At 40.1% G+C, this 13,924-nt stretch overlaps 1 protein-coding gene across 3 annotated transcripts in view; it reads left to right on the forward strand.

Annotated features, from left to right (window-relative positions):
- LOC121317990 (methionine-R-sulfoxide reductase B3, mitochondrial-like) overlaps positions 1 to 13,036 on the forward strand; it is a 37,248-nt gene extending 24,212 nt beyond the window's left edge. For all 3 annotated transcript variants that reach the window (XM_041254121.1, XM_041254122.1, XM_041254123.1), the window contains exons 6-7: positions 11,248 to 11,345; positions 12,104 to 13,036. In XM_041254121.1, coding sequence (XP_041110055.1) covers positions 11,248 to 11,345; positions 12,104 to 12,277 — 272 coding nt within the window. In that variant the 3' untranslated portion in view covers positions 12,278 to 13,036. The remainder of the gene's footprint in view (positions 1 to 11,247; positions 11,346 to 12,103) is intronic.
- Positions 13,037 to 13,924: the final 888 nt, after the last annotated feature.

The following is a 13,924-nucleotide window of genomic DNA, read 5'->3' on the forward strand; positions in this document are numbered from 1 at the left end:
GCTTCTTTCTTGCCACCCTTCCATACAGGCCAATGTTATGCAGAGGTCTTGTTGTAGTTGACTGGTGCTCCATTACTCCACTCCCAGCGACTGAATTGTGTAGCTCCTTCAAAGTGATTGTTGGCCTCTCTGTGGCTTCTCTCACAAGTCTGCTTCTTGTTTGAGCGCTGAGTTTTGAGGGACGGCCTTTTCTTGGCAGTGCCTGGGTGGTGTGATGCAGCTTCCACTTCCTGATTATTGATCCAGCTGTGCTCACTGGAATATCCAAACACTTGGATATTATTTTGTACCCTTTCCCTAATCTATGCATTTGTATTACTTTATCTCTAACTTCTGTAGAATGTTCTTTGGTCTTCATTTTCCTTCAGATTCACAGCCTTACCAATGATCCTTCAACAGTGGGGTTTTTATCCAGAAAATGTGACAACAACTTAATGGTTCACAGGTGGAGGCCAATGGTAAGGTAATTGTGTTCTCGTTTGGGCAATTTCTTTCATCGGTGCAAACTGGGAGCTTCCACAGCAGAGGGGTTGAATACTTACTGCAAGATATTTCAGTTTTTTATTTTTCTTAAAAATATTTCTCAACATAAAACCAATGTTACCTTACATTAACTGATTCTGAGTTTCAGTGTTTAAAAATAAAATATAAAATGTCGAAATTTCAATGTACCATTTGTAATTCAGTAATATGAGAGAATTGGTCAGGGGTCTGAATACCTTTGCAAGCCACTGTATATATAAATGCTTACTATCTATGAGAAGATTTAGTTTCGGTTTCTCTTAGAGAAATTGCAAACAACAGGTAAATTACAGTGAGAAAAAAAAAATAACCAAGTAGAATATATTTTGTTTTTAACAGAAATCAAACCGATATTCAGAGGTTATATTTTTCATTAAGAAAAACAACTGCATCACAGTCAACTACCGTTCACTCTCCTCTTCTTGTCCCACCCCAAGCAACCAATACACACTCCTGATTCGCTGCTACAGTACTCCCTGATCTCCCAACTCCCACCTAATAGGCTTTCGTTAACTGTCAGTAGATGTACTGCATTCAAGCTCCAAAAACACAGAAGAGTATAATGCTGCAGATTGGAGCCTCTCATGGCGCCGCTTCTAAAATGCCTTAAATCATGTAATAAAATATTGCAGCGTTTGTAAAGCACAGTGTTATTAATAAAGGCCGACCTTGTTTAAGGGCCACAGTCATTTTGATCAATTTAAAATAAACGCTGCTGCGCCAAATTGAAGTAATACGGTGTGGATATATACAGTGCTGAGAAAGTTTGTGAACCCCTTAGGATTTTCATATATTTCATATATTTCAAACCTAAAATGTTATTAGATCTTAATCTAAGTCCTAATAATAGATAAAGATAACCTGATTAAACAAATGATACAAAAACATGATACTTTTTCAACATTTATTAATCCACAAATGATTCAACATTCAATATCCATGTGTGAAAAAGTATGTGAACCTTTAGATTCAGTAACTGGTGGCACCCCCTTGAGCAGCAATGACTTCAACTAAGCGTTTCCTGTAACTGTTGGTCAGTCTCTCACATTGGTTTTGAGGAATTTTGGCCCATTCCTCCTTACAGAACGGCTTCAACTTAGTGACATTTGAGGGCTTCCTTGCGTTGACAGTTTGTTTCAGGTCCTGCCACAACATTTCGATGGGGTTTAGGTCATAACTTTGACTAGGCCATTCTAAAATGCGGAATTTCTTTTTCTGCCACCATTCTTTTGTAGATCTGCTTGTATGTTTAGGATCATCACGGACGGATGGCCTGACATTCTTCTCTAGACTCTTCTGATACAATGCAGAATTCATGGTTGTGTCAATGATGGCAAGCTGTCCAGGTCCTGAGGCAGCAAAGCAGCCCCAAACCATCACACTCCCACCACCATGCTTGAAAGTTGGGATGAGGTTCTTCGCCAAATATAACGTTTCTCATTGAGGCCAAAATGTTTTGACTCGTCTGTCCAGAGAACATTATTCCAGAAGTGGATCATCTATGTGCTCTTTGGCGAACTTCAGACGGGCAGCAATGTTCTTTTTAGAGAGCAATGGTTTCCTCCTGGCTATCCTTCTATTAACACCATTCTTGTTCAGTTTTTTTCTGATAGTTGAGTCATGAACAGTCACATTAGCCAAGGCGAGAGTGGCCTGCAGATCCTTTGGTGTTACTCTGGGGTTCTTTGTGACTTCCTTGATGATTTTCCGGTTTGTTCTTGGAGAGATTTTAGTTGGACGACCACTCCTGGGTAGAGTGACTGTGGTCTTGAACTTTCTCCATTTGTAGACTGTCTGTCTGACAGTGGATTGCTGGAGCCCCAAATCCTTAGAAATGGTTTTGTAACCCTTTCTAGACTGATGAGCATCAATAACTGTTTTTCTGAGGTGCGCAGAATTTTTTTTTGATCGTGGCATGACGTGTTTCCACATACCTGTATGATGAAGACCAAACTCACAAAGTTTCTGATCTTTATATAGGGTGGGGCCTCCCAAACTCACCACTGAAAATCTGCCTAATTATTTAAACACCTGATTCTAATTATCCCCTTAATCGAGCTGGTAAAACCAGGGGTTCACTTACTTTTTCACATACCCTGAATCTTAATGACTCATTGTTTGTCTAATTCATACATCATTTTGTTTCTAAAGACATGGAGTTAGAATCCGCTCTTGAGTAATAGCCTGTACGGGTGCGTGTTTGTGTTTTAACCAGTAAGACAGTCATTCCCCAATTCTATTTATCATCAGCTAAACAAAGTATTTATTTATTCATTTAATTTTATACCTTTTAAATGTTTTAACACACTGCAGCACCACATCATTTTGAGCATATAATAGATCTTAATACTGTTGTAGTATAACATTGAGAGTGTACAACTTTAGTGGAGTTTTTTGTTTTGTTTTGTTTTTTATTCTGTTTGTCTTTATAAAAAAAAAGAAACATACCAAGTTATTTGGCATAGTAAAATACTAAATACCAAATGTTTAAATCATTGCATGAAAGGAAGTGTGTTTTGTTGGTTTTATTTTAGTGAGTTACAGTAATTTAAGTGATTTACTTTAGTCTTCATTTTTTTAAGCCTTTGTTTTATAACTTTCATGATGTACTCTATACCGTAATAGTAAGGTTACAATAGTAAGGTTGTTTTAGTGGTTATAATACCTGCCAATTTTATACCGTCCCATCCCTATATCACACAAGGTATTTAAGAACAGCCATGTTCCCCTTTGGTATTTCTGTGTATATTGTACATGAACAATTATTATTTTACTTATCTGGTGTCAGAATGCTGATCTACATTCACGAATACACAAATGCGGATTACTGTTCCTATAAAAATCGTGTACTGTTAAAATCAGAGCTGTGTAGCCGGGAGTGAGATCTTTATCTTTTTCGCATCACCTCTTTGATTTTTCTACTTCCCCCAACTTCTTAAAACGTTATGATTAAGCGGTCTGCTTTTCTAATACAAGTTAACATGCTGTTGACTGTAGGAAGTGTAATGTGAATGTGTGAATGATTGCCCAGTGGAGTACACAAGGCTGGTGTGACAGGTCAGATACATCATACATTCTCTTGTCTGTGTCGTGTAAACATTTACTATTTTAAGTGGCGCTCGTAATCTAACCAAAATAAATACGCGGATCTGAAAAGGCAGTAGACTAAATGAGAGAAAAGTAGACGTGGATCTTTTTCTAAAGTCTAATCTAGCATTTAAATGTGATTTTGCCAGTATTAATACAGTGGCGAGAGCCGTGTTGTGGAAGATCTGGTGACTTTTCTTTAAAATTCAACAATGGGTCTGCGCGTATGTTTGTGCCCAAGACTATTGAGTCTAACATGTAGACTGCAAGATATATATTTGTGGTTACAAGAAGCACGTCGACCGTCTTAAGGTCTAATTATGTTTTAGTATAGAAAATACATTTCTTGTAAAGAAAAAAAACTTAGGTTTCTAGATAGAGATATATATATATATATATATATATATTATATATATATATATATAATATATATATATATATATATATATATATATATATAAGTCGTTTTTATTTCCAAAACAAAGCAAGTTCTGGGAGCGAGCCAGGATAAAAGACAAAGTACTTGATAAAGAAGAGGGCAGTGGGGTTTAAAATGAAGCTTTGGCTGGTTGAGAGTAAGTTTACACAGGTGTTTATTTTCACATAGAATAAACAGAAAACATCCCTGCTCATCGTTCTGAGCTCCATTTCATCAATTCAGTGAACTTCCAAACTGTGTGCTTGCATTACGTATAACAAGAGATGCATCTGTGTGAGATCCTCCGATACAACCACCTGGGCCTGCAGTGGCATCCAGCAGACAATACTGACCCCTGGTGTTTGGAAGAAGTCATTTGTGTGTAGAATTGTATATGTTACTGTATTGTATGGATACCAAGCTATATCGTGTCTGTTGCTTGGGAAACACAGGCTTCTCTCCTCTATTATAATAAGCAGAGTTTTCTGCTGCAGGTAGTAGCAGGGGGGCTGTGTTCACTTTAGAGTCCCGGAGAGCTTCAAAGAGGACGGAAGCTTGTGTGACTGCACTTAGAACTACCCTTCGCAATGGTAACAAACCTCTGCAGAAAAATCTCTCGCTAGCACCTACTCAAGATGCAGACTGATTTTTTTCTCTTTTTCATTTCTGCAAAAATAAATAAAGCATATATATTTGTCGCATAAGATAATATTCAGCTGCAATTTTTTTTGTTTAAGTAATGAGACTTGACCTGAAGTTTTGTGTGTGTATAATTGGCTAAAAATTAAGCCAGCCTCTTACCGTCCTTGCCTAGTTTGCTCCCAGAAATGAAACCAGGCTCAGATGTGTTCAATTTCCTTTTCTTTCTTTTTTTTTTTTTATAGCTACACTGCACATAAATGTACCGAACCACTTGCCTGGTGATAATACTTCATTAGATTAGTTTAGTAAGTATTCATGAGGATTTTCATCTTCTGAGTCACAGAATTCTTTTATTTCCAAAAGAATTTCCCATGTCTGGCTGGAGTTTCATTTCTTTGTAGTGTTTAGCTGGGCTTCCTGAAGCGCTTGCTATGTAAAGAACCGTGTTCTTGTGATCTGCACATAAAACCCGAGTGGCAAGGTCACCCGCTGCCTCCTGTGATTCAAGAAAACCAACCCCTCCTGAGGGCTGACCATTCACAATTAACTCTCAACTTTTTAACCTACAGCTATGACCAAATGTTGTGCATCACCCTATAGAATTACCTAATGTTACTTCATAGCGTCAAATGAAACCTGCTGAATAATGTTACATTAACATATTGAATTGCATAGCGCTTGGTAATTTTCCATATAGCCTACTTAACGGAAAACTGATAAAAATTGAAAAACGTGACTTTTCAAAAATCTAACACGAAATACTGTACTGCTGTAATGGTCTCCAGTAATAATGACTTACATGATGTTGAATAAAAGATCTAAATTATGTTCTTATAGTTTATTTTTTTAACTTTTTTAAATTGTTTAAATCCTAAAATTCAAGGTGATGCAAAACTTTTGCCCATAGTTGTAGATTGTCGAAGATGTTTACTACAAATCACTATCAATGCAATTTGATGGAAAAAAGAAGAAAAAAGACACACCAATAATGTTACTAAAGAAAAAATAAACTGCTACAGTGGCTTGTGAAAGTATTGACCTCCCCTTGGAATTTCTCCTATTTTGTTGCCTTACAACCTGGAATTAAAATGGATTTTTTGGGGGTTTGTATCATTTGATTTACACAACATGCCTACCACTTTGAAGATGCAAATTATTTTTTATTGTGAAACAAACAAGAAATAAGACAAAAAAACAGAAAACTTGAGCGTGCATAAGTATTCACCCCCCCAAAGTCAATACTTTGTAGAGCCACCTTTTGCAGCAATTACAGCTGCAAGTCTCTTGGGGTATGTATCTATAAGCTTGGCACATCTAGCCACTGGGATTTTTGCCCATTCTTCAAGGCAAAACTGCTCCAGCTCCTTCAAGTTGGATGGGTTCCGCTGGTGTACAGCAATCTTTAAGTCATACCACAGATTCGCAATTGGATTGAGGTCTGCCACCACCATGCTTCACTGTGGGGATGGTGTTCTCGGGGTGATGAGAGGTGCTGGGTTTGTGCCAGACATAGCGTTTTCCTTGATGGCCAAAAAGCTCAATTTTAGTCTCATCTGACCAGAGTACCTTCTTCCATATGTTTAGGGAGTCTCCCACATGCCTTTTGGCGAACACCAAATGTGTTTGCTTATTTTTTTCTTTAAGCAATGGCTTTTTTCTGGCCACTCTTCCGTAAAGCCCAGCTCTGTGGAGTGTATGGCTTAAAGTGCTCCTATGGACAGATACACCAGTCTCCGCTGTGGAGCTTTACAGCTCCTTCAGGGTTATCTTTGGTCTCTTTGTTGCCTCTCTGATTAATGCCTTCCTTGCGTGGTCCGTGAGTTTTGGTGGGCGGCCCTCTCTTGCCAGGTTTGTTGTGGTGCCATATTCTTTCCATTTTTTAATAATGGCTTTAATGGTGCTCCGTGGGATGTTCAAAGTTTCGGATATTTTTTTATAACCCAACCCTGATCTGTACTTCTCCACAACTTTGTCCCTGACCTGTTTGGAGAGCTCCTTGGTCTTCATGGTGCCGCTTGCTTGGTGGTGCCCCTTGCTTAGTGGTGTTGCAGACTCTGGGGCCTTTCAGAACAGGTGTATATATACTGAGATCATGTGACAGATCACGTGACACTTAGATTGCACACAGGTGGACTTTATTTAACTAATTATGTGACTTCTGAAGGTAATTGGTTGCACCAGATCTTATTTAGAGGCTTAATAGCAAAGGGGGTGAATACATATGCACGCACCACTTTTCCGTTATTTATTTTTTAGAATTTTTTGAAACAAGTTATTTTTTTCATTTCACTTCACCAATTTGGACTATTTTGTGTTTGTCCATTACATGAAATCCAAATAAAAATCCATTTTAATTCCAGGTTGTAAGGCAACAAAATAGGAAAAATGCCAAGGGGGTCAATACTTTTGCAAGCCACTGTAATGTAAGGTCTTGTTTAATATGTTTGACATTCAAGTAAATGTGTCCCTATGAGATTTTTTTTCAGTTTATTTGTAGCATGTGTTTGTATGTGAGCGAATGTGTCTGTGTTTGTGTGTTAGTGAATGTGTCTGTGTATACCAATGTGAGTGTGTCTGTTTGTGTGTGAGCGAGTGTGTATACCAGTGTGTCTGTGTTTGTGCAAGTATACCAGTGGTCTGTGTTTTGTGCACAATGTCACATGTGTCTCAGTGCCTACACTCAGCGTGTGTGTGTGTGTACTCAGCGTATGTGTGTCTGTGTGTCGCACAGTGTCTGTGGTGTGTGTCTCAGCGTGTGTGTGTGTCACAGCGTGTGTGTGTATGTGTCTCAGCGTATGCGTTGTCTGGTGTGTGTGTGTGTGTGTCAGTGTGTGTGTGTGTGTGTCTCAGCGTGTGTGTGTGTGCGTGTGTGTGTGTGTGTCTCAGCGTGTGTGTGTCTGTGTGTGTGTCTCAGCGTGTGTGTGTCTCAGCGTGTGTGTGTGTGTCTGTGTGTGTGTGTCTCAGTGTGTGTCTGTGTGTGTGTCTCGTGTGTGTGTGTCTCAGTGTGTGTGTGTGTGTGTGTGTGTCTCAGCGTGTGTGTGTCTGTGTGTGTGTCTCAGCGTGTGTGTGTGTCTCAGCGTATGTGTGTCTGTGTGTGTGTCTCAGCGTATGTGTGTCTCGGTGTAGTGTCTGTCTCAGCGTATGTGTGTCTCAGCGTATGTGTCTCTCAGCAGTGTGTGGTTCTCACAGATGTGTGTCTCAGCGTATACTGTATGTGTCCAGAGACGCATACACACAGCGTCGCACACATACACAGAGTCGCATGTGTGTGTGTGTGTCTCAGCGTATGTGTGTCTGTGTGTGTGTCTCAGCGTGTGTGTGTTCCTCAGCAGAGTGTGTCAGTCAGCGAGTCTGTGTCACACACATGAGTCGTCTCATAGCGTGTGTGTGTGTCTCAGCACATGTGTGTACACACGTGTGTGTGTAGTGTGTGTGTGTCTCAGCGTGTGTGTGTGTGTCTCAGCGTATGTGTGTCTGTGTGTGTGTCTCAGCGTGTGTGTGTGTCTCAGCGTGTGTGTGTGTCTCAGTGTGTGTGTGTCTCAGCGTATGTGTGTCTGTGTATGTGTCTCAGCGTGTGTGTGTGTCTCAGCGTGTGTGTGTCTGTGTGTGTGTCTCAGCGTGTGTGTGTGTCAGCGTGTGTGTGTGTGTGTGTCTCAGCGTGTGTGTGTGTGTCTGTGTGTGTGTGTGTGTGTGTGTCTCAGCGTGTGTGTGTCTCAGCGTATGTGTGTCTGTGTGTGTGTCTCAGCGTGTGTGTGTCTCAGCGTATGTGTGTCTGTGTATGTGTCTCGGCGTGTGTGTGTGTGCTCTTTTGTTTGAGTGCAGCTCACCCCATCAGGTTTTCATCACTCACTGAGAGCAGTGGAAGAGGATATAGAATTACCAGTATATTGCACCATTTAGCAATTCAGGAGAAAATGCCATTGGATATCTTTTTGAGGTGAAATTCAGGATAGAGCAAAAAAATTCTTTAATTTCACATGTCGTATTGCTATCAGTGACTTGCCCATATGTTTGCAGTTTGAGAGACTGGGTTTTATTTTTTAAACACACAGTAGTTTGGAGCTCTCTGAGTGCTGCTGAATGATTTATTGAATGTTTTGGTTGTTGCACAGGCACTGAAATCCAGACACAGATTCCAAAGGAAAACAAGTTTGTTTTTACTGAAAAAAAAAAAAAAAATCGCTGTGTTTTAGTTCTTTTTGTACTTGTGCTTTAGAGCTGCAATTCGCAAAGGCAGACCACATTTAGAAGGTAGATTGTTTATGCCTTTTTGGCAGTGTGTGATTGTATGGTCTTTCTCCTCGGCTCTTTAATACAGCGTGTTTAGGGCTCTGGTTTTCTGTATTGTCTATTCTTACCAGATGCATGTTTATCACGTATAATACAACAGCCTATTCTAAATGTGTTACTGTGGAGACTATTGGATCTGGCAGCAGGTTAACACTAACAATATGTTTTTTCCTGCAAAAAATGTGAAGGAGACCACCCATATATCTGGCAAGTTTAAGAAAGGGCATATTCTCTTCACCTGAACTCAGCCGATTTGCTACAAGATATAATCAAATATGGAGTGAAGTGTCAGTTATTGGACGTTTGTGATAACTGCCAGCTTCGGATAGCTTTCGCTTGTATGTTTGGTACATGTTAAAAAGAGCCCTGTTTACCTTTGGTTCTGGGATTGCACACAGACAATGACTTCTGCTGAATTATGACCACAGAATAACTTTCTCTGAAAAGCTAAGTAATACCTCCCATAAAGCAGGCTGTTAAACCCCAGAACAGTTGCTGCTGGTATTACATCAGCTTGCAACACTCTGAAATCTTAGACTCATGGGAAACGGACTGCGAGCCAGCAGTGTCTGATAAAGCTTCATCTCCTCCCTGTTAAGATTAGTTTCCAAAGACAATTCCGATTTCAAGTGCTACATTGTTGCAGCGCATATATACAGAATGACCAAATCGCATTACTTTTTTTTTTTTTATTATTTTTTTTAAACACAATAACACTGCAGAGCTTTCAAAAGGAAAAAACAAACTGGTACAAATCTTTTACTAATAACTACATCTTGTCAACAGTGTTATGCTATAGAGCGAACACTGTGAAGCATATCTAGTTGGTCATTGAATGTGTTAAGTTTCAATTCATTAGTATTTCTTAATTTAGCACTAGTGCATGTTTTACAAACAAACACTTTCAAGCACCTGAATGCAAGGAATGAATTAGAAAAATAAACTAATGGAATAGACTTGGATGCTGCCAAAAAATGATGGGAGGGGATCCTGCCTAAGCATGTTTCGAATCATTTCTTGTAGTGCGGTTTCCACTTGCCAACGGCAAGACACAGTATATAGCTATGGGTGAAATCATTTGGAATTCAGCTTATTACACCAGTATCGTTCTGAAATGTACCGTGTGCGCTTCAAAACAGTCCGCAGTCCTGACCACTGCTTTGTGAGTTGTGACATTTTGTGCATGTTTCTTCAGCATGTGATTAAACATGTGCTGAAAAAAAGAAATAGTGCGCTTTAGAGCAGCCACTTGAGGTCCGAACATGTTCCTTTTTACTTTTAACCTCCACAGTCAATGAATAAAGAATAGAAATCAAGGCATTCTGACTTCAACTCTGAGCTTTTGTTCAAGTGTGTGGATATACGAAGTGCTCCAGTTTATTGATTACTGTGAGGTTACTGTGCACCTTATGTGTAGAATTTGAGAAAAAGTTTAAATTAAGCCCAAGTTGTATTTGGAAATATTATTGTTATTTATTTATTTGGCAGATGCCTCTATCCAAGTTGACCTTACAGGTGTTATAGGGCAGTAAAGCGTACAATGCAAAATTAATACTTAAGTACAGTGTAGTTTACAGTAAGTGCAAATAATACTACTAATATACAATATGAAATAGGATGCAATAAGTTAGTGCAATAATGCAAGGATAGTGCATCAGCTGAGGATTCATTAACATGGTGCTTAGGTCTGGTGAACATAGTGCAGAGTAGGAGTGGTCGATCAAGAGATCTACAAGTGCCGTCTAAACAGGAGGGTCTTGAGGAGGCGACGGAAGGCAGTTAGAGACGTAGCAGTCCTGAAGTTCTCCATTAGCTGGTTCCACCAATTATACAGCATTTACTAAGAATATCCTTGAAAGAAAAGTGATATATTCACTACGCTGTGTGACTCGTACACGTAGGAGCCCTACATTGACGTCATGCTGTCTGTTGAACAGATTAATATACAACTAGCACGGCTAGAGACTTTGTTTTTTGTAAACTGGATGCAGAAAAGATTGCTTCAGACCTGCTGGGCTAATCCTGTACGGCAATCGAAGAAACAGCTGCTTGAATCTGTGCTGATTGCTGCTCCACAGAATGGGTTTACGCACCTTAGCTCCACATAAAGAACAGCTCAGCTGTAATTCCGCCCCCTGTCAGTCTGCACATCTCCGTGTCTGTTAATACCAGCCTTCAAAAGCATGTTCTTTTCATGTCTCAATATTTGCACTGCGATGGCATGTCTGACCTGCACAGCTATTCCAAGCTCTTCATGTTGCACTGCTTTGTGTTTTTAATGTGTGCAGGATGGCCTTCGTTCTCTGATGTGATCAAACCTGAGTCAGTCTCTCAGACCGATGACTTCTCCTATGGGATGCACAGAGTGGAAATAGGCTGCAGCCAGGTAGGCTTCCCTCCTAGTTAAAGGTAGAGTCCTCTCCAGGTGTACTTGTGCAAGAGTAGGTTTGGGCTTGGCAGCAGGCATTTTAATATACTTTACAAGGTTGCAGCAGATTAGGCTGAACTTACTCTGATTTAGGGAAGATAATTAGCCATTTACCAGTGTTTAACAATTAACAAAGAAATCAAATTGTCATATAACTATTTTATATGAACAGATTTGTCCTGGAGTTAGCCTATGTGCTGTTCCCATATGAAAACATGCCATTTTACTTGGAACTGCACACAAACAGGGTTATTTTCAAACTTGCTGAGTGGATTTTGAATAAATGTATTAACTTTTACAGTGAATATAAATATATTTTGCTCAAGAGCCAGAGGTTTTGTTAGCACAGGACTGCACAACAGCAGTTACCAAGCTTTGACAATAACTCCCTAAGTGCACTATAACAGTATCTTACAATTGAGTTTCTGTTCTGACTACATTTCTATAAAAACCCTACAAGGATTTCAGACTCAATTCATTTTTATACAATTGATAAAACATTTGCATGTCCCCCCATGTATTGCGTTTGCACTTCTCAATCAGTCATGGGGCAGATGCCAATCAGAATGCAAAACAAACAAGCGAGTGTAAAAGAGTGGAATGGCTCTTTCAGCCAGGAAGGTTGGGAAGCTATGCGGCATTACTGTGAGAATTATTATTTTTATTATTATTAATTTTTTTTTGTTTTTTTGTTTTTGTTTTTTTTTGTTATTCAGTGTGGCGCTCATCTGGGCCACCTCTTTGACGATGGCCCTCGCCCGACTGGTAAGAGGTATTGTATCAACTCAGCTGCCTTAGCCTTCGTACCTGAAGCCGAGTCCTCAGCCAGGGAAGCTCCCAGCAGTGCCCCTGCCAGCGAGCCCACTGCCTCCGGAAAGACTGAACTGTGAGCTTCAGCGGGAGAAACGGAGCAGGCCAGGACATTTAACCCTCTTTTCAAAAGCGTGCCGGTGCATTCTGTTTCAAAACCAACACTCACGTACTTCCATATACTCTGGCTGCTTGCGTAACCAGATCTGTTATTTGCAATATACAAATCTGTTTTTTAGTAGCAGTTTAACTTTGTAATAGGTCATTTTTGATAAAATGTTTGAACAAAAAGCAAATGGAATGTATGCTACTGTAAACACCTTTTGTATTGTCTTTTTTTTTTGTTTTTGTAAAGCCATTGGTTTTAGCACTGATTGACATACCGTAACACTGCTGTTTTACACAATACATTGCAAATCAGTTTTAAAGAACATTTTCAAAACTAATGAAAGGGGGCTTTACAGTATTCTGTTTACCGTAAGCAGTTACCATGTGAAAAGTTAAGAAATACTCAGCTTTGCTCCAGTGCTGTATTGTTTGAAGTGATATTTGATGTGAGTGGAAGAGAGCCCCTATGCAAGTGCATTTTGTGCAGTTAAACGAGCATCAGGCTGAGAGCTGAGCAGTCTTTCTAATAAAATGGTTGAGATGACAAATGTTTACTGTGAGCATTAACCCAGCCCCGGCCTTTAACATAGCTGGGTTTGGGGGCCATTTTTCAATCCGTTTTGTTTTTTACTGATTTGTTTTTGACTTTGACTATTAACTTGCCTTGAACTTTCTTGCATTGGGAGTAATCGTATACAGTATTTAAATAAAACTTTAAGACTGTTAATACACTGGACTTCGCCTTTTTTTTATATATTCCTTATTGGTTTTTATCTTGAGTTAACACTATAAGACTTTGACATTAATTGCCTTAGCAAGTCAATTCAGATAGATTTCTGATCGGCAAGAATTATATCCGTTTAGGGGCTCCTGAGTGGCGCATCCAGTAAAGGCGCTCCGCGTGGAGTGCAGGATGCACCCTGTAGCCTGGACATCGCCAGTGTGAGTCCAGGCTATTCCACTGCCGACCGTGGACGGGAGTTCCCAGGAGGCGGTGCACAATATGCTGCCCGGGGGGGCTTGGGCCGGCCAGGATGTCCTCAGCTCACCGCACACCAGCAACCCCTGTAGTCTGGCTGGGCGCCTGCGGGTTTGCCTGTAAGCCGCCCAGAGCTGCGTTGTCCTCCTACCCTGTAGCTCTGAGGTGGCTGCACAGTGGGCCTGCAATGTGATAAAGAAGCGGTCAGCTGACGGCACACACTTCGGAGGACAGTGTGTGTTTGTCTTCACCGCTCCAGAGTCAGCGCGGGGGTGGTAGCGGTGAGCTGAGCCTAAAAATAATTGGCCATTCCAAATTGGGAAAAAAATTATAAAAACTATTGGCGACTACTAAATTTAAAAAAAAAGAATTATCAGTTTTGACAACAAAGCCAGCAGCCTCAATAACATGGGGAAATTGTAGTGACATTTTACTGATGTACGGATCCAGACACAGCCTGCTGTATAAGGGAGTGCAGTATTAATGTGAAAACCCAGGAACCCATTGCAGAATTAAAACATAATCTAACAAGATTTCCCCTGACATTCTGCACGTCGGTCAAACTAATCAGTTAGCGTGTGCCAGGCTACTGGAGGAGCTTCATTCCAATATTCTCTGGAATCATGTTTGTTTTCATTAT

Source organism: Polyodon spathula, chromosome 7, assembly GCF_017654505.1.
Source record: "Polyodon spathula isolate WHYD16114869_AA chromosome 7, ASM1765450v1, whole genome shotgun sequence".
NCBI lineage: Eukaryota > Metazoa > Chordata > Actinopteri > Acipenseriformes > Polyodontidae > Polyodon > Polyodon spathula.